The sequence below is a fragment of the Theropithecus gelada genome, chromosome 16 (genome assembly GCF_003255815.1).
Source record: "Theropithecus gelada isolate Dixy chromosome 16, Tgel_1.0, whole genome shotgun sequence".
Classification (NCBI taxonomy): Eukaryota; Metazoa; Chordata; class Mammalia; order Primates; family Cercopithecidae; genus Theropithecus; species Theropithecus gelada.
In genome coordinates this window covers 73,295,517-73,315,404 of record NC_037684.1, presented here as the reverse complement: position 1 = coordinate 73,315,404, position 19,888 = coordinate 73,295,517, and the positions used below count along the sequence as shown (strand labels likewise).

The window sequence follows — 19,888 nt, the reverse complement described above, 5'->3', positions numbered from 1 at the left end:
CCACATCAGCCTCCTGAGTAGCCTCCTGAGTAGGGACTACAGGTGTGCACCACCATGCCTGGCTTATTTATTTATTTGTAGGTATAGAGGCTTTCTACAGGCTGTTCTTGAACTCCTGGGCTCAAGTGATCCTCCCACCTTGATCTCTCAAAGTGCTGGGATTACAGGCGTGAACCACTGTGTCCAGCCTCTCTAGTTTAAAAAACGGTCATCTGAGGTTCAAAATAAGCTCTTCATCCATTATCCACCCAGCAGACATCCAGCACCCAGTCTGAGCTGGGCAGTGTGCCAGGCCCTCGGGAGATAAGGGTGAGCAAGAGAGAACGTGCCAGTCTCTAGGGACCTACGCATGGGTTGGGGAGGAGGGACAGTAAATACTGATGAATTATATCACTGACTGTGATGGTAGCTGTGAAGCTGCTGTTGGGGGCTGTGGTGGAGAGTCACAGAGGAGGGATCCTTTCCCTGGGTGGTCAGGAGGCGCAAGGAAACTAGGGTCCTCTGAGGAGAGCCTGCGTCACTCCAGTCTCTCCCATTCCATCCCTTTCTCCACACCCCTACCGCCATATCTTCATTCCTTTCACTGGGACCCCTGTTTCCCAGATTTTGGTTCTTTTATGCCTCTTTTCACAGTTGTTGCCATTGTCAACTACCATTACTTATTACAGTTCCTAAAATTGACTTAACATTATTAATGGATCTTGAAAGGACTTAACCGTGAGAAACAATGAAAATGAAATGATGCTAAATTTGCAAGTGAAGATGATAAGTAATGAAGGCAAAACTCTGAACGTGGTCTAGAAGGCGTGGATGGGGTTGCTTTGATCACAGAGGGATGCTATTTATGTGGGCGAAAGGGAATGTATTAGGATTAGATATTTAGCTGGCAGAGGGGGACTCTCTTGTCAGTGAACTCAGGGAGGACACTGTAGGAAAGAGATCACCGAAAGAGGGAGAGACTGCAGAGCATGTATTTATTTTGTTTGATTACAAGAATGAGATAAGCCAGCAACACATTACAACTCGGGGGATCAGAGGGCCCCTCTGAGACAGACTGCGGGAGCCACACCTGGTTGCTACGGTAACGGGCCTCCTTGTAACGAAAAGATCCACAAGTGCCCACAATAAATGGCTTGGGGCAGAGGAGCAACAAGGGGCCTGCCTTGCTGCCTGCTGGGGAAGGCAGACTCGGGGAGGTTTCGCAGTAGGTAAAGAATGCGATCCTCGGGGGAGGGTCTCGGGTTGTCTTGAGTCTGGGAGCTTGAGAGCCTCTCTGGGTCTCACTGATGAGGTCTGAACATAGGGAAAGGAAGTCCTCCTGGCTTCTCCTGCGCTGCCTGCGAGCCTTTGCTGCATGGAAGGAGCCCCAGGACAAGAAGCGGCACAGCGGCTTTTGTGAGCTGGCTTGGGATGCTGAGAGATTTGGGCATTCCCTTGGCCATCCTGAGGAGGGCCGGGCCCACATGATGGGATCAGTGCAGGTGGGGGTGGTCCTGCTCACCGGCCTCACCCCTGTAGCTGCAGGAACTTGAAATCCCCACCCCACACTTGCTTTCTCCTTCCTGCCACAGTATCCCTCCTCCTCACTTTGCTGTTCCCTGTGCCTGTGGGTTTCTGTCCCTCTTGTCATCCAGTTCATGCTTATTATCCTGGGAGGGTCACCAAAGGGTCTTTTCCTCCCCCCTGGGTCCTGCGCCCCTTGGATAGGCTCTAAAAAGTCACACAGTGCCTTTTTTTTAGTAGAGGTTTCCCAGTTGATGTCTGGTATTTCCAAGGCCATTTGATAGTTCCCTACACCGGATGGTGAGCCCCAGGTGGGGAGGGGTGGTGTTTGGTTTTGCCCATCCTGTGTCCTGGTGCCTACTGCAGTGCCTAGGTACAGGAGGTGCTTCCAGAATGATTCTCCAGCTAACAAATGAATGAGACAGTCCCCAGCTGTTTGTGTAAACGAGTGAATTCCCATGACTCCTTTTGAGCCTGGTGTTTCTTTCCCAGTGCAGCAGGGCCCTGGGAGTGAAGGGGAGAAGAGGGCCTGGGGAGTGGGGATGCGGGTGTGCGTGTGAACCATGGTAGGAAGCCTGGGTTTTATTCCAAGGGACACAGGGACCCACTGGAGGGCTCTGAGCAGAGGAGTGATGGGATCTGACCTACATTTCTAAAGGATCACTGTGGTTAGTGTGGAAAGATTAGCCAGGCGGAGGGAGAGGGCTGAGGAGAGGATGGAGGTGAATTTGAGGGGTAGTGGCATCTGGAAGATTGGGGTGGACTGGGATCTGTCCGGAATGTAGAGCCCACAGGTGCAGTATTCTGGGCCTCAGGATCTCATGATGTGTTTGTTGCTCTGATCTGTGCTGTAACTTTTCACAGGTGAGCCGTGCTGTGGCCCTGAGTTTCCCACATTATAACACACACATAACTTTTCAATCAACAAACCTTTGCTGCCCCCAAAGCCACCCCAGGAGCCCCTGGGGCCCATGTGTGCCAGTTTAGGCCGCGGTGGCCCCACCTGCAGCCAGCTAGCCGTTCAGACTCCTCCTGTTGTGCCCACTGCCTCCTTCCATCACAGATGATACTGAGTTGCCACCAGTCACATAAGGAAAAGGCACCCTCAAAGTCTCAGCTCTTTAACCTGCCATTCTGGGCCTCTGCCATCCGCTGCCACCCTGTTTTCCAGCACTATTCTGCATAACTTCCACCGTGCTCGCCCGCTGTGGCCAAACAGCACCGCTCTTTGCCTGCTTTTGGGGGTGCTCCTCTTCTTACCTGGAATGCCCTCTCCTCCAGTTTTCACATGTCAACCTCCTAACCTTCCTTCAGAGTTGTGTTAGTCTGCTCGGTCACTCACAACAAAGTATCACAGACTGTAGGTCTTAAACAACAGACAGTAATTTTCTCACAGCACTGGAAGCAGACATTGGAGTCAAGGTCAAAGTGTTATTTTGGGAGGCTGAGGCAGGAGAATTGCTTCAGCACAGGAGTTTGAGACCAGCCTGGGCAACACAGTGAGACCCCATTTCTAAAAAAAGAAAAAAATGAGCCAGGCGTGGTGGTGTGCACGTTGTCCCAGCTATTCAAGAGGCTGAGGTGGGAGGATCGCTTCAGTGTTGAGTTTGAGGCTTCAGTGAGCTATGATCATGCCACTGCTCTCCAGCCTTGGCAACAGAGCAAGACCCTGTCTCTCTCTCTCTATATATATATTCACCTTGTATCTTCACACGGTTATTCCTCTGTGTGTGCCTGTGTCCTAATCTTTTCTTAAATGCACACTAGTAATATTGGATTAGGGCCCACCCATATGACCTTAATTACCACTTTAAAGACCCTCTCTCCAATTACAGTTACATTCTGAGACATTAGGGGTTAGGGCTTCAACATAGGGAGGGGGTGGTGGGGAGGGACACAGTTCAGCCTGTGACTAGGGTCTCACTGAGATACCACTTTCCCCTCTAGCACCCGCTGTGCTCACACACCATAGCCTGTTAGTGGGCTTCTTTCTAGCACTGGTTGCTCTGTCCTTTGGTGTTCATTCATTCATTCATTCATTCATTCATTCATTCATTCATCTAAAATAGTATTAAGAGACCATCTCGTCCAGACTCCTGGGCTGTATTATTCTTTCTGAGTGCTGACCACACCAACTATATCTGACACAGGTCACCTGGGACATTTAATTTTTTGTTAATTCATCAAACAGAAAATTTCTGAACACTTCCCATATGCAAGGCATCGATCCAGATGCTAGGCAGCAGGCACAGCAGAAGGAGTCTGAATGCCGGCCAGCTGCTGGTGAGGCCACTGATCTGCCTTTGCTTTTAAATGCAAAGGTGAATCAGAGTTGGCGCTTCCAGTTAGTTAGAGAGACATGATAACTGGCGTATACAGTCATACAAGAGAGGACATAGACAAAATGTTTGGAATTTAGAGTAACACCAAATCACGTTGGTCTTTTTGTAGGTGTGGGGAGATGGCAGATAAGACTACAAGGGAGAAGTAACATTTGATCTGGGACTTAAAGATGGATAAGATTTGTGTAGATAGTAAGTAGGCTTTTGAGTTTAGGCTTTTTTCACTTAGCATAGTGCATTTGAAATACATCCTTTTTGTGTGTGTGCTATTCATTCACTTTTATTGCTGAGTTCATTCTATTGCTGAGTACTAATCTAACGTGGGGATGCATCAGTTTATTTATCCACTCACTGTTGAGGGAGAGTTAGGTTGCTTGGCTTTTGCTGTTACGAATCCAGCTGCCATGAACATTAGCATTACAGATGTTTGTGTGAACACAAATTTTTATTTCTCTTGGATAAATACTGAAGAGTGGGATTAGTGGATTGTATATGTTTAATTTTTAAGAAACTTCGGCACTGCAAAGTGGCTGTACCATTCTGCATTTCCACCAGCAGTGTATTAGAGTTCCAGTTGCTCCATATCTTTGCCAGCACTTGATATTGTTTTGTTTTGTTTTTAAATTTTTAGCCATTCTAGTAGGTATGTAGTGATAGCTCTTATGGCTTCATCTGCATTTTCTTAATAACTAATGATGTCAAGCATTTTTTTATGTGTTTATTTGCCATCCAAATATCTCCTCTGGTGAAGTTTTTATTTAAATCTTTGGTCATTTTTTATTGCCTTGTGCTTTTTATTATTATTCTTTGTTGTTAATATGGACACCATTTTGTTATTTTTAACAAAAATAACAAATAGGCAGGGCACGATGGCTCATGTCTGTAATCTCAGCACTTTGGGAGGCTGAGGCGGGCGGATCACCTGAGGTCAGGAGTTTGAGACCAGCCTGACCAACATGGTGAAACCCTGTCTCTACTAAAAATAAAAAATTAGCTGGGCGTGGTGGTGCACACCTGTAATCCCAGCTACTCGGGAGATTGAGGCAGGAGAATCGCTTGAACCCGGGAGTCTGAGGTCGCAGTGAGCCGAGACCACGCCACTGCCATTGCACTCCATCCTGGGTGACAAGAGGAAGACTCCGTCCCAATAAATAAATAAATAATAAATAAAAGTAACAAATAATAACAAAAATGGTTATTATTTAATAATTCAAGATTCAAGTACTTTATCAGTTTTGTGTTTTGCAGATATTTCCCTTCCATTCGATGGCTTGTCTTTTCATTTTGTTGACAATGTCTTTTGAAGACCGTACGTTTTAAATTTTGACAATATCCCATTAATCAGGTGGTTTTCTATGTTTTTTGTCTTATTTTATTGGTCATATTTTTGGTGTTGTGGGCAGAAGGGAGCAGGGGCCTGAGCACTCCGTGTGCCTTACACTGAAACAAAGAGGAGGTGGAGGTGGCTTCATGGCATGGCTCAGGCTGTGCTCTTTGAGGGTCGGGGGTAACTGTCTCGCTTCATTTTGAAAGTCAGATGTGTCTGTGTCATAAAGGGCCCATCCACAGGGGACAGCGGAAGTGCTGTTATGTAACCGTTTCTGTCCCCCACTCTGGAAACAGATCACATAGCAGTTGCTGTACTTGCTGTTCCTTGTAGACTTACTCCTGTGCAAGGAACGTGTAATGACAAGGTAATCCCAGGAGCAGCCTGCAAAATTATCCCTCATATTTGTGGTTCCTGTGTATATTTAAAACACAATGCTAGAAGCGATTGATGCTGACGAAGGATAGGGCATATTCCAGGCACTGAATAAATTAACCCTGCAAAGCACAGCAGTTGCTTTCATTAGCCAGCTGGCACTGCAGGAATATAGCTAAAGCCTGTGGGTTAGAAAAGAAAATCTCAGGAATGCGAGAACAAAAAGGAAATCAGCTGCATTCAGTGATTTAACTTTATCTGACAACAATAAGGAAATCCAGAACTCACGGTGCTCTGAACAATGGCTGCCTCCCACTGGGTGTGCGAGGAGACAGACGTTCCCTGTTCTTCCCCGTTCAGCGGAGGGGATATCCACCACCACTCTGGGTGTCCACGGCAGGATGCAAGCGTGAGTTAGGGCCATGCAGAGATGGTCCAGATTTTGTTCCTGCATCCTCTGCGACTAGAGATGCTCCAGCAAAATTCTGTGTTCCCTTCCTTTCTTCCTGATGTCCCCAGGAGCAAAGCAAATGAATAGGCCTAAGCTGATGTGCCACCTCTCCCTTCTCTACCTGGCCAGGCACTTTCTGGGATGGCTGCTGCCATCATGACCATGGCACTGAAGGCCTCTGCTGCCCGCGGTCCCACTGCTGCCTCCGCCACCCTGGGCACCACTGCTGCCACGTTGCCCTGTGGCTGTGAGGTGCCATAGTGCCAAGTCTTCAGCACGCCCCAGAAGGCCATGATGAGTAAGGTGGACACCTCACAATTTCTTGGGGAAGTAGCTCTTTCCATATTGCCTTGATGGCCCTGTTCCCACCTCCTCTCTCTCCCCCCATGCCGAGTGTTATCCCAGGAGACCCTTCACTTCCACAGACAGACAGACAGACAGACTGCCAGGGACCCTCCTCAGCCAGCCTCGTCACATGCCGAGGCCACAGCACTCAATGTGGTTGGGTCCAGTTGAGACCCTGCGTCTCACGACTTAAGGCTTCTGTGCATCGAATTAAGCCACTAGGGGATTTATGAGATCACCCTCTGGCTTCTCTTGTTGGGTCCCATACAGCCAGTGTGTGTCACCAGGGGCATGCGGCATTTGTAGCCTGCCTCTCCTGAGTTTGCAGAGCCGGGCTGGCTCCTCCTTGCTTTTATCTTCCTCTGGTCAGAAGGCCAGAGTGACTGAAGTATAGTGAGCTGAGGGAGGGGCAGTGGACGTGGTGAGGGACCAGACCTCTCCACCCGTGGGTGGGGGCTCTTGCTACGGAGGGTCCTTTTTTTGCATCTGTGCTCAGCAGTGCTGGGCAAGAGGATTTGTCCCCTCCCTCCCAGGTCCTCATCGTTCAAATGCACGGAGGCATGGTGGAGCACACGGGGTTTTGCTGGGTGGGTGGGGCAGCATGCCCTGTAGTTCTTGCATTGTTTCTAGAGGAAATAGAACAGAATGAAACAGAACTGGCCTGCCTGTTGCCTGGGAAGCTGTGCCCCTGACATCACAGGGCTGTGCCCATATCCCCACTTGGCTTAGGGGCCCCTAAGTTAGGAACAAAGAAGCAGAAAAGGTTGGATAAAAGATAAGGTACTCAGACTTGATACTTTAAATTATCAGGTTCCTAAGTCTATGGTTACCATCCGTTCCCACTTTACAAGCATTTACTAACATAAATTCATTTATTATGTTTCTGTGAAGATGCCTGGTTAAATCTGAAACCATAGCATAGGAAAGCGTTGTTGACTATTTCTGTGAAACTAGAGTGTAAACCAAAAGTTTTAAAAGTCATCCTTCAGAAATAAATTTAGGAACTGTTTCTCAGGCATGACTGTGAGTTAACAAGATTAAGTTTTATAACACTAATGCTTACACATCAACATGAATGTTTTCTTTTTTTTTTTTTTTTTTTTTTTTTTTTTTTTGAGACGGAGTCTCGCTCTGCCGCCCAGGCTGGAGTGCAGTGGCCGGATCTCAGCTCACTGCAAGCTCCGCCTCCCGGGTTCCCGCCATTCTCCTGCCTCAGCCTCCCGAGTAGCTGGGACTACAGGCGCCCGCCACTGCGCCCGGCTAGTTTTTTGTATTTTTTAGTAGAGACGGGGTTTCACCGTGTTAGCCAGGATGGTCTCGATCTCCTGACCTCGTGATCCGCCCGTCTCGGCCTCCCAAAGTGCTGGGATTACAGGCTTGAGCCACCGCGCCTGGCCAACATGAATGTTTTCAAGGTAGTAGTGCTGGAAGGCTCTATGTTCATGTCCATGGGGCTCTCATCCTGAAAGCAGTCTGGGGACTTTATTTTTTTTTTCAACTGTTTAGAGATATTTATAAGTCTTATGAGAGAAGGATTGTCATTGCCTTCCAGTTCTCTTTTGTGCTTGCCTATTAATTCAACACCTATTTAGTGAGTGGCTCCTGCCTGCTGGGACCTGTGTACCTTTGTAGGAGCTCCCTGGCTGGTGTGGCAGGGGCAGGGAGACACCCATATGCATGTCTTCAGTGAAAGCCAGAATCTAAATATTCATTAAATATTCATTAATATTTTTTGAGCACCTACTATGTGCCAGGAACATGATGGTGAACAAGGGAGGTAAGGCCCTGCTATCACGGACCTGCCCTAGTGGCGCAGGAAGGCAGATAACCCATGACAGATAATCAATGGCAGATAATCGATGGCAGTGAGAGTCTTCGTTTGGTGATAAAGGCTCTGAAGAAATAAACCGGGGGCTGTTTGGTGGGGTGGGAGAGCTACTCTAGAGCGTGCAAGAAAGACGCCTCCTAGAGGAAGTACCTTAGAACACAGACTGACGGAGGAGAAAGGAGCCTGCTGTGTGAGGAGCTGGGGAACGTTCTGGGCAGAGGGAACAGCAGGGGCAGAGCTCTTCCTTGGGAACTAGCCGCGCATACTCAGGGAGCTGGGAGAGGCCCGCGTGAAGCATGGTGAGCTGGGGAGAGTGATCAGGGCCAGGCGAGGAGGTGGGCAGGGCCAGGCTGCCTAGGATCTTGGGGCCGGGACGAAGACCTTGGGCTTTCAATCCCAATGCAGTGAGAAGCCACTGGGGGTTCTGTGTAGGGAGTGATGTGATCTGATTTTGTGTATGTGTCTTAATTTTTTAACTTTTAATGAAAAAAAGTCACATAACATGAAATTTACCATCTTAACCATTTTTAAGTGGACAGTTCATGATTTGTGCTTTGAAAAGACTCCTATGGCTGCTGAATGGGCATTAACCGGTGGTCAGGAGCAGAGGCCAAGAGCCGGTGAGGGGAGGCTGCAGCACCTGGGTGAGAGGCAGTGGGCAGTGGTCACGGACCTAGGAGTTCCAGAAGAGAGACGATTTTCTGGAGGTTTAGAGGTGGGAATATCAGAAAGATTTTGCAAGAAAGTCTTGATTGGCATAAGCCTAAAAGGAGGGGATAAAACATTCACACAGGGAGGCCCTCAGATCGGTGAATATCCCAGGATGAGAACCGCAAATTTCATTGGAAGCGCAGAGAAGAGTCCTCTTTGGCTACGCTGCGGAGTAAGGGGTCAGCGTGGCTCAGCCAAGCTCAGGCAAGCTGTCATTTAATTTGGTGGATGCTATTGTCTGAATGTTGATATATCCCCCAAAATTTATCTATTGGAACTTAAAACCCTGTGTGATAGGATTAAGAGGTGGGGCCTTTGGGAAGGCGGCCATGAGGGCTCCACCCTCATGAATGGGATTGTGCTTATGCAAAAGAGGCTTGAGGAGCTCCCTCGCCCCTTTTGCCATGTGAGGCACAGCAAGAAGGCACCATCTGTGCAGCAGAGTGAGCCCTCACCAGACACTGAATCTGTTGGTGCCTTGTCTTGGACTTCCCAGCCTCCAGAACTGTAAGCAATGAGTTCGCCTTGTTTATAAATTACCCAGTCTACGGTTTTTTGTTGTATGAACCCAAATGGACTAAGATGGTGTGTAAGGGGAGCAGTAGGCCAGGGTTAGGCACACAGCCTGAAGTGACATTGCTGAGGGCCGTGTTGGGGGAGTTAGCAAACTCCTTGACATTTCCTTGTTGCTGAACTGTAAAATGGGGATGACAGCAGCTATCTGATGGGGTGGTCAGAAACATGAAAGAAGATGTAGGAAAATGCTAAACATGGTGCCGGGCTCTTAGTTGGTGTTGCTAAATGTTAGCTTAAAAATACAGTAAAATGGGCTGAGTGCAGTGGCTCATGCCAGTAATCCCAGCACTTTGGGAGGCTGAGGTGGGAGGATCACTTGAGTCCATGAGTTTGAGACCAGCCTAGGCAACAAGGTGAGATTTCGCCTCTACCAAAAAAAAAAAAAAAAAAGTTAGCCAGACATGGTAACACGTCTGTTGTCCCAGCTACTTGGGAGGCTGAGGCAGGAGGATCTCTGAGGCCCAGGAGGTCGAGGCCGTAGTGAGTTGTGATTATGCCACAGCACTCCAGCTTGGGCAATGGAGTAAGACCCCATCTCTTAAAAAACAAATGAGTAAATAAGATAAAATGCAGGATTTTGAGCAGGAAATGACTGACCCCAGCTGAATTTTCAGAAATCTGTCTTGAATATGTGGAACGGATGAGCCCAGGAGGGACTTAATGCCAATCTGTGCTGGAGAAAAAGACAGGGCTCCTACAGGAAATGTTGCAGGCCTCTGATCTGCTGGCCTGGACAGCCGTGAATTTGAGAAATGGGAGCCCTAGAGAGGAGTCCAAGATGACTCTGAGGTTTTGAGTCTAGAAGAGCAAGGGAAAGGCTGTGCCGATGACAGAAATAGGGAAGTCAGGGCTGAAGCTAGTTATTCAGGGTTTGTTCTGTGCCCCAGGCTGAGGCTGGCTGTACACAGGCAGATGCCAGGAGGCTGCCCCTGGGAAGGGCTTACCAACAAGGAGAGGCATACTTATGAGACTCTATCAGACTAGGGGAAGATTTTCTGGAGGGGAGAGACTTGAGCACACTTTGGAAGGTGGTGTTGAAGTTAGCTGGGCCATGGGAGCTGGCCGGGCATCCTGGGCCTCCTGTTTGCCACTCCACCTCTCTGTCTTCTTCCTCCAGCTCTGCGCCAGGGCAGGCGACCATAGACACTGTACTTAGGTCCCATGCCTTCCCTGAGCCTATGGGCAGCACTGGCTGTCAGGTTGGAGGGAGGGAGAGGATGTGTGTGAGGTTTCCTAGCTCTGGGATGCTGCACTTACCCTTTTGCTTCTCCTTTTCATTACAAGCCCTGCCCACACCCTTGTAAACACTTCCTTTCTCAGCTCACTTCAGCTTCCCAGCTGGCATCCCAGGCACAGGCAGTTGCATGTGCAAAGGCCCGGAGCCAGGACTTGATAAATATGGCTCAAGATGCTGAAGCCCAGATAGATATGAAAGTCTCTGGTTCCCTCCTATACTGTCGTTTTTATTCTGTTTACTTCTCAATAGACTATTGTACACTATACCTAAAAAAAAAAAGGGCTCTTAAAGCATTTTATTTACATCTCCTTTTCCTACTGCCTTGGCTCCTTCACTTTAATCCTTTGATGTGAAGCTACGTTATAGGTAATGCTACTTATTAGTGGTCACTTTGCTCTTTGGGACGCTGGTTGCTTGAGGCAGCTTTGGAGACAGAAGGATGTGGCAGACCAGTGATTCTGAGCTCTTGGTCTCAATATAGCTGCCAGATTATAGCCTCTCTCTTGGGTCTGCATTTCATATTTGGGACCTGCCTCGGCCTCTGTTTCTTATTCCAGATTACACCCTATTCCCTGTGGGTCTCCGCCTTCTGGCAGCCGTCCATAGTTTCTTATTCCGCTATTGAAGATTGTTTCCAGGTTTGAGGTGGTGTGGTTAGTGATGTACAAATGTTCTTTTCCATTTCGTTTTTGTTTTTATCACTTCTTTTTTTCCAGTGACTTCTGCTGATGGGACCAGTGAATTTTAGTCTGGAATTTTTCTTCTGCTGCTGTATGGAAATCTGTTCTTTTCCTTATTTACCGAGAAGGAATCTGAGGCTATTGGGATGATTTTTCATCTCAAGACCGTGGGAAATAATCAGCTTTGAAGCATTTCCTGTGGCCATTTGCTGAAGTCTGGGATTCGATCAGCTGCGCCCCAACCGGATTTTCAGTGTTAATGTTTCCATGTTAGGTGGGAGGCTAACCAGATACGCCACGTGCCGGTTGGTCTAGGAGCCAGCGTCCGAGGGCTCTCATTCTTCCCCGGAAGTCCCTCCGCCACGGCACTGCTGACATTGTAGGCCAGATGCTTCCTTGTGGGGCTCCCCTTTGGGTTACAGATGTCTAGCAGCATCTCTGGGATCTGCCAGTAGCACCCCAAGTTATCACACCATAAATGCCTCTGCACATTGCCATGTGCCCCTTGGGCTTAGAACTACTACTGTAGAAGAGGTCAGGAGCAAATTCGACCCATGTTCCAAAAAGCTCCAGCTCAGTATTTTCAATGTGTGGTTCGCTTACGTTCTATTTCCTGCTGAGTCCCTTGGCAATTGAGCTATGCGCACATTCTTATTTTGTTGGTTCTCAGACTTGAATGCTTTGGCCTTCCGCTTCCCAGTGCTTATTGTGCTTGTCGCCGAGCCCGGAATGCCCTCTCCCACTCCCGGAGACTCGTCATTATTTTCTGATCATCCAGAATGGTTTCCCAATCGCCTTTCTATTTCTTGCCTTAAAAGGATAATGAAGCTGAGGCCCGAGATAACCCTCCAATGCAGGCTCTGAAGGCAGCGATTTAGTGGCAGAACAGCATGTTTTCAGGGAGCAGGAGACATATGTGGACTCTGACTTTCCCTGGTGCCCAGCACCTAATTGTATTCCTTAAATAGTGGTTTCCTCTCCCCTCCTTTTCTCCCTCCCTCCTTTCTCTTCTACTTTACACTGTGAAATCTATGAGTTGCAGTTTAAGTCTTACACTATTCTGGAGAGGAGAGAAACTTGGTAAGAAAATAAAATGTTGGAAAAATTTAAAGAAAACACCCCTGGAACGACATCCCCCACCCCACCAAGGGAGGGGGGTCCTAGATTGAACTGTAATTCCTTGGTCGATGTGATCCTTTGTGGTGTTCGTGAGGATTTTAGGACATCATGAGATTAATAATAGAAACCTTTTTTTCACTGTCTTCTACTTGGCCGGAGCCTGTTTATTTTGTATGACTAATTCACATCCATAAGAAAACGATGACTCAGCTGGCATTCCCACCTGTGTTTTTCTTTCAGCAGCCAGGATTTGTTAAACCCTGGGCAATTTTAATTGCTGTGAAGTGTCTTCCCTGCAGGTGCGTTTCCCTCGCTTCTTTCTCTCTTTGACATTTCCAAATGAAAATAGTCTTTCTGTGTAGAAGAGCGTGTTCCTTGGATCTGGTATGTCTGTCTGCCTCCTGCCCTGAACACACATTTAACTGACCCATCACTGCGTGCTGCTGAGTCAGAAGGCAGAGCAGCGCTCCGTTGAACACCATCAACAGTTTTTGTCCGGAGGGCGGCTCATAGTTGTCGACAGCCTTTTGTGTGTCTGGCACCCGATGGACCTGTTCTCCTTTCGTCATTACAGTTTTACGAAGTTGGCACTGATAACTCCATCTTACTGGGTGAAGATGTAGAGAATCGTGTTCAAAAAGCATGGCTGAGTTCACAATGTTAACAGTGGAGCTGAATTTGGACCAGGTGCATTTGATCTACAGCCTTGGTGCTCTCCGGGGAGCAAAGATTATTCAGAGAGGCCATCCGTCCCTGGTGTTTAGGCATGTAGGTTTTGGAACCAATTTAAACTGGGTTTGAATCTTGGCTCCATGATAAACTCTGAGATTTGGGTACGTTGCTTAACCTGTCTTGGGGAAATGAAGTTTCCTCACCTGTGAAATGGAGATGTCTTAGTCTGTTCAGGCTGCTATAAGAAAAATACCGTAGACTGGGTGGCTTATAAACAACAGAAATTTATTGCTCACAGTTCTGGAGGCTGCGTCGTCCAAGATCAAGGTGCCACTCGATTTGGTGTCTGGCAAGGGCCTGCTGTCTGGTTCATAAACGGAGTTCTCTTGCAGGGCCCTCACAAGCTCCCTCAGGCACTAATTGCATTGATGAGGGCTGTGCCTCCCAGATGCCCTACCTCCTAATACCACAGTGGGGATTAGGTTCCAACATGTACATTCTGGGAGAACATTCAGATCATAGCAGGAGGTGACCCTTACCTCATAGGGTTACTGAGCCATTCACATAGAGCATTTAGCAGTGCCTTGCCAGGCTCAGAGTGAAATAGGATAGCTGCTCTCAGCTCATGACAGCGTTTATGTAAATGAACTGACTTCCTAGGTCAGAGAGCCAGGCCGAGGGGCTGGATGACAGGAAGGTAGTAGAAGTGGTGGGAAGTGGATTGGGAGGAAGCCTGAAGAAACTAGGAGTGGGCCTAGGGGTGCACCTGCTCCCCTTCTAGTAGGAGTCCTTCCTGCAAGTGGACGGAGGGCAGCATATTGTGCATTTTTTTCTTTTTCTTTCTTTCTTTTCTTTTCTTTTCTTTTCTCTTTTTTTGGAGATGGCGTCTCCCTCTGTCACCCACGCTGGAGTACAGTGGCTCAATCTTGGTTCACTACAACCTCTGCCTCCTGGGTTCAAGCGATTCTCACGCCTCAGTTCCCCGAGTAGCTGGGACTACAGTTGTGCGCCACCCCATTCAGCTAATTTTTTGTATTTTTAGTGAAACGGGATCTCCCCATGTTGCCTAGGCTGGTCTCGAACTCCTGAACACAGGCAATCCACCCACCTTGGCCTCCTAAAGTACTAGGATTACAGGCGTGAGCCACTCCCAGCCTATATTGTATATTTTAAATTTGAGAAGATGAGATTTGAGGAGAAGTGTATGGCTGATGGGTGGGTACAAAATAGAAAGCCTAGCCCAGGAAAACAATGATGGGAGTGAAGCCGAAGATGCTCAGGAAAAGGGAGTGTGGGCGGCAGGAGGGGGATGGATGAGGAGCATTTTCTGGGTACAGTCATGTGAGAATAGGTGGGTTGAATTCAGAGGGTCCAAGAGAATCGGGAAAGAGGCCTGATGCAACAAACACGGGCCTGGAGAGCGCTGCCTCAGAGCAGGCCACCCGCCAACCCTGAAAGGCGGCTGCATGTTCGTCAGGGGCACCGTCCACAGGATGGACACATTTGTTGCCAGAGATTAAGAGAGAAGTTTAAATACTTGAATTTTGGCTGAGATGGCTTTTCCTTCTTTTCCTTAACCAAGGACTTAGACTCCTGAAATGTTGGGGAAAAGGTTGACAGGGAAAACATCTACCCTCTTCCTGCTGCTTCTCATCTCTATATTTTTCTCTTTTGCGGTGGAGGTGGGCAGTAAATAAAAGGCGTTTCATTTCAGGGATAACCTGGGCAGGTTTTGGAAAATGTAGTCAGATTGCAAAATCATCCTATGTTTTCATAAAGTAAGCCCTGTAATATCCAGTCCTTTATTTATTTTTTTATTTAGAGAGAGGGTTTCACTCTGTCACCCAGGCTGGAGTGAAGGGGCATGATCACAGCTCACTGCAGCCTTGACCTCCTGGACTCATGCCATCTTCCCAGCTCAGCCTCCTAAGTAGCTGGGACTACAGGTGTGCACCACCATGCCTGGCTAATTTTTGTATTTTTTGTAGAGACAGAGTCTTGCTGTGTTGCCCAGGCTGGCCTCAAACTCCTGGACTCAAGTGATCCTCCCGCTTTGGCCTCCCCAAATATTGGAATTACAGGCATGAGCCACTGTGCCTGGCCTGTAATAGTCATTTCTAAGTAATTCTAATCATAACAAAGGGCGCCTTGATTAAACAAATATTTTATTAAGTCATCTCCATGAGTCAGACAGACAGGTTGCTGGTTGATTCTGCAGTAATTGGTAAAATTCATCAGTAATTCTCTTCAAGAGTCACTCCGGCTCTGTTCATTCATTTTATTTTGGGAGGGGGTCCTCATGAAATTAGTTACTGTATAGGCCTCAACCTAAGGCATTCTTTCATTGTTGCTGTGGAAACCAGCAATAAAAATCGTGGGTTGAAGAAGAAAAATAACTGGTGCCGAACATCTGTAAAATACACAAGAATTAAATTGCTTTTCGTAATCCAGAATTTTAAAAAATCATGATACTTGGAACAAAGCTGAGACTCATAAGGTTCTGAACTAATTATGTAACTGAATCATTAATAGTTTTCCTTGGAAACACTATGGAAAACGAATTACACCGCCTTTAAAGGAGTGTTTCCACCGGTAGCAGCATTCACAGAGCTGCTGCCGTCAGCGCTGCAGTATGAGCTCGGTCAGGTGCATGCCTGGACACACGCCACCAGCTGGTCACTGTTTCAATAGGGTTGGGAACTAGATGGCCTCGCAGAGAGACATTGTCAGGAGAAACGATGTCGCAGGCTGAGCAGGATGCTGCCTGTGGTTCTTCTCGTGGCTGGCTAACGGGTCGTGAGGGGAGAGGCAGCCAGGGATGCTAGCACTGGCCGCCATCCCCCGGGGGCAGTTAATGAGACCCCGCCTCCTACCCTGTGCCCTGTGAGAGTGGCCATTGGAAGTGGTTGTCACTTGTGGGTGTTTTGTAAAGTGCATTTCTGATGTTCTTTGGTGCCCTGTGTCACACCCTGAGTCCATGGGGACAGGCGGAGTCAGGGTTGGGGCTGGAAGAGAGCCGAGAGGGTGTTTAATCCAGTCCTGTTATGTTATTGACGGAAGAAGCAGAGGCTCTGAGAGGGTGAGGGATGGGCCGGGCCTCTCCTTGCTGGGGAATCACAGCGCCGGTCTCTGCTGGCCAGTCTCGGGCCGTCTTCCACATCTCTGTGTGGATTTTCCCCTGATGTCTTCAGCTGCATCTTGCTGGTTTGAACAATTTTCCTTTCATAAAATATTGCAGTTAGGGCAGTCACTCTGCCCTACAGGGTTGGGTCTGACCAATTAAAGTGTGCTTCATTCATTTTTATATGAAACTCATTTTTATATGAAAAAAGTCATTTTGTGCTTCTGTGAATTCTTTCAAGTAATTCATTTATGTTTATTTTAAAAGTAAGTAAATTGTTCCTTTGTCAACCCTAAAGCCACAAAGCTTATGGGCTTTTTATGTGTTGACTCTGGCTGACCTGTTTTATCTGGGTGTGAGATACAGACACATAGTGTATGGGTATTTGGTGGAATGCTGTGTCAGGTCATTCTGCTGAAAAGTGATGTCAGGACATCAGTAATGTGGCTAAGTTTCAGTAGTTTGGTAAAAGCTGTTGTGAAGTTGTAAAAATTAGCCTAGTATAAAGCCTGTAAACCCATCTTAGGAATATTCTATTTCCAGCCAAATCATAGGCGCTCCTACTCTATGATAGTCTGCGGTGACGTGGTGTGTGGGGTAAAGTGTGATGATGTCATGACGCTGGTTCAAGTGATGGAGACATGCTTTGCTTTTCTGCTGTTTTGCAGGACAGACCCGCGAAGACAAACATGCGGAGTGCAGCCAAGCCCTGGAGCCCAGCCATCAGAGCAGGAGGCCACGGCCCAGACCGGGCACGGCCTCTGCCCGCAACTCCTTCCGGCATGAAGAGTTCTAAGTCTTCAACTTCCTTGGCTTTTGAGTCCCGACTCAGCAGGGTATGGACCAAAATGCACGGGGCCGGGCAGGGTGCCTGGATACCCTGGGTTGGGAGGATTGAAGAGGGCAGTAGGCAAACCAGTGGCCTCTGGGGGCAGGGAAGGAGGTTCCCAAGGAGGGGTCACAGGAGGACCAGCATGCCTGGACGTGAAGGAGTGGAGCTAGCGCGTGGGAGTGGGGGCCCTCTGGGGTCCAGAAAGGAGGTCTGCAAAATGTTTAACGTAGTAATTAAGGTCCTTTGCCCCCAGCACCACCCTGGATGGGGGTCGAGGTCATGCACGATCTTTGCAGCCCCCCACAATCCAGTTGTGGTTTTTCAAGCCCCTCTTGCTGGACCCCGCAGCAGCATGGACACTGTTGATTACGCCCTTCATCAGGGAGTGCGTTCTCCTCTGGTTTTCTCCTCCCTCCATCCCTTTGGTCTCTAAGGTTGGGTGGGCCCGTGACACATTCCTGGATTCATCTCTTTTCTAGCTACATTCATTTCTTTACATGAGAGGCTCTCACTGTGCAACGCTTAGCGCTTCCTTAGCTGCCCTGAGATGAATTCATAGACAGGAGCACCTACCTCATGCAATGCTTTAGAAAAATCATTACGATCTTCTAATTCAAAAGGGAGGTATTAAATAGCATGCATTTCTATCTGCAATGCCTGAGCACAGCTGTGCTGAAGGCCTTGCGATGATCCTTAAAGCACCATGGGCATGACAGCTACAATGCAGATGGCTTTGAGATGCAGACTGATTTGAGTCGTGTTGATGACTCAGCTACGGTGAAGGCTGCGGCAGGAGTGACGGGATTGTTTTGAAATAGCAGACACTCTTGGTGAAGTTCTGAACCAAACATCATGCCAGCTCCCTTTGTTTCCTGTATTCTTGGAAAGTTCAGGGTACCTTAGAGCTAGGCAAGGGGCACATTGTTTTTATGAGTCAAATGGAGGGAGGCTCTAGGCTCAGATAATAATAAAAGGTGTTCCACCTGCGTCAGTGCCTGTGGATTCAGTGAAACGTGTGTGGGTCGTGGAGCTGTTCTTTGTGTAAGATTGTCATGAGCATTTTAGGACTAACACATCCAGTCATGGTGACAATCAAAAATGTGCCCTCAGATTTTCAACACATCCCCTGAGGGACAGCACTGTCCCCCATCGAGAACCATTGTTCCAGGTGACAGGGTCCATTCTCATGGCTTTTAACACTCTACATGGATAACGTCCAAATTTGCATCTCCAGCTGGGACACCTCTAACTGCCTTTGTGACATCACCCTTGGATGTCCAGACACTCCCTCCAATGTAACATATCCAAAACTGAATCTCAGTGCTTTCCTCTCCATCTCTCTCGCCACCCGCTAACCTGCTCCCCCTCAATCTTCCCGTTTGTGTAAATAGCAACTCTGTCTTTTCAGTTGCCCAGGCCACAGCCAGTGGCATCACCCTTAAACCCTCCTTTTCTCACGTCTCACAGTCCATCAGTGAAAGGCCATCACTTCTACCTTAAAAATATGTGTCAACTCCAGCCAATTCCCACCGCCTCCCTTGTGACTAGTTGGGTCATGCCCCTACCCTTCTGTGCCCTGGTCCCGGTCCTTGGAACACCTGAGTCATGTCACTTCTCTGCTTCAACCCTCTAGTGACTCTCCCCATTCACTCAGAGTGAAAAGCAAAGTCCTTGAAATGGCCAGCGTCCCCTCTCTCTCAGATGTGGTCTCGCTCCTCTGTGCCCTGGTTCCTGGAGCTCCAGCCACACAGTCTGCTGGTGTCTGGTGACAGCTGTCCCTCAGATTGCCAGGCGCACTCCTGCGCTAGTGCGTTTGTGTTTTCTTCTCCCTCTGCCTGGAAAGCACCTGGTGCCTCTGTAGGAAGTGCCCTTGACCTCCATCCTCCTCATCCTGCTGCCTTGTTTTCCTTCTCAGCTCTTGGTGCCATTGCACACATCTGCTTGTTTAGAGTCTGTCTTCTCATGGCTGGAAAGTAAGCCCCCTTGGGGAAGGGACTGTATGCTTTCTTTGGTGTCCTCATTTCTGTCCCCAGTGCTTAGAAGAGCATCTGCTACCTGGTAGGCACTCAGTATTTATTGAATGATGAACACACCTGTTTTCTGGCAGTCTGATGGAACAGGAGGAGCTTGGGGGTGTGGGGCTGGCCTGAGCTGGAATCCTGGCTCTGCCACTTCCCCGCTGTGAAGCTGCAGGCAAGCTGTGTAGCTGCCCTGAGCTTGTGCTTCCTTGTCTTTCAGATGAAGGTAACACCTTCTTTGCCACAAGGAGTAAATGTGGGTAAAGCGTCCTATGTGTAATTTTGTTTATTATTCTATTATCCTGGATTCAACCATCATTTCCGTTAGTTTTGTTTTTATTATCTTCAACCCAACAGCACATTTTAAACTTAGATTTTTGTGTTTATTATTATTTTTTCTATATCCAATAAGCAATATATAAACTTAGATTTTTAAATGAATACATGCATTCCACAATAACAGACCATTACAGCTGCTGGCATATGGAATTTTTTTTTTTTTTGAGACAGAGTCTCACTCTGTCGCCCAGACTGGAGTGCAGTGGCTCGATCTCGGCTCACTGCAAGCTCTGCCTCCCGGGTTCACGCCATTCTCCTGCCTCAGCCTCCCCAGTAGCTGGGACTACAGGCGCCCACCACCTCGCCCGGCTAATTTTTTGTATTTTCGGTAGAGACAGGGTTTCACCGTGTTAGCTAGGATGGTCTCGATCCCCTGACCTCATGATCCGCCCGCCTTGGCCTTCCAAAGTGC

The 19,888-nt window shown here is 48.2% G+C and overlaps 1 protein-coding gene across 5 annotated transcripts in view; it reads left to right on the top strand.

Annotated features, from left to right (window-relative positions):
• The window catches only part of SPECC1 (sperm antigen with calponin homology and coiled-coil domains 1), a 318,611-nt gene that overhangs the window by 72,023 nt on the left and 226,700 nt on the right, over positions 1-19,888 (top strand). For 2 of the 5 annotated variants that reach the window (XM_025361226.1, XM_025361231.1), the window contains exons 1-2: positions 7,071-7,123; positions 16,956-17,123. In XM_025361226.1, coding sequence (XP_025217011.1) covers positions 16,977-17,123 — 147 coding nt within the window. In that variant the 5' untranslated portion in view covers positions 7,071-7,123; positions 16,956-16,976. Of the gene's footprint in view, positions 1-7,070; positions 7,124-16,057; positions 16,246-16,955; positions 17,124-19,888 lie in introns of those variants that run through there. The other 3 variants (XM_025361227.1, XM_025361230.1, XM_025361225.1) reach the window with 2 other exon arrangements.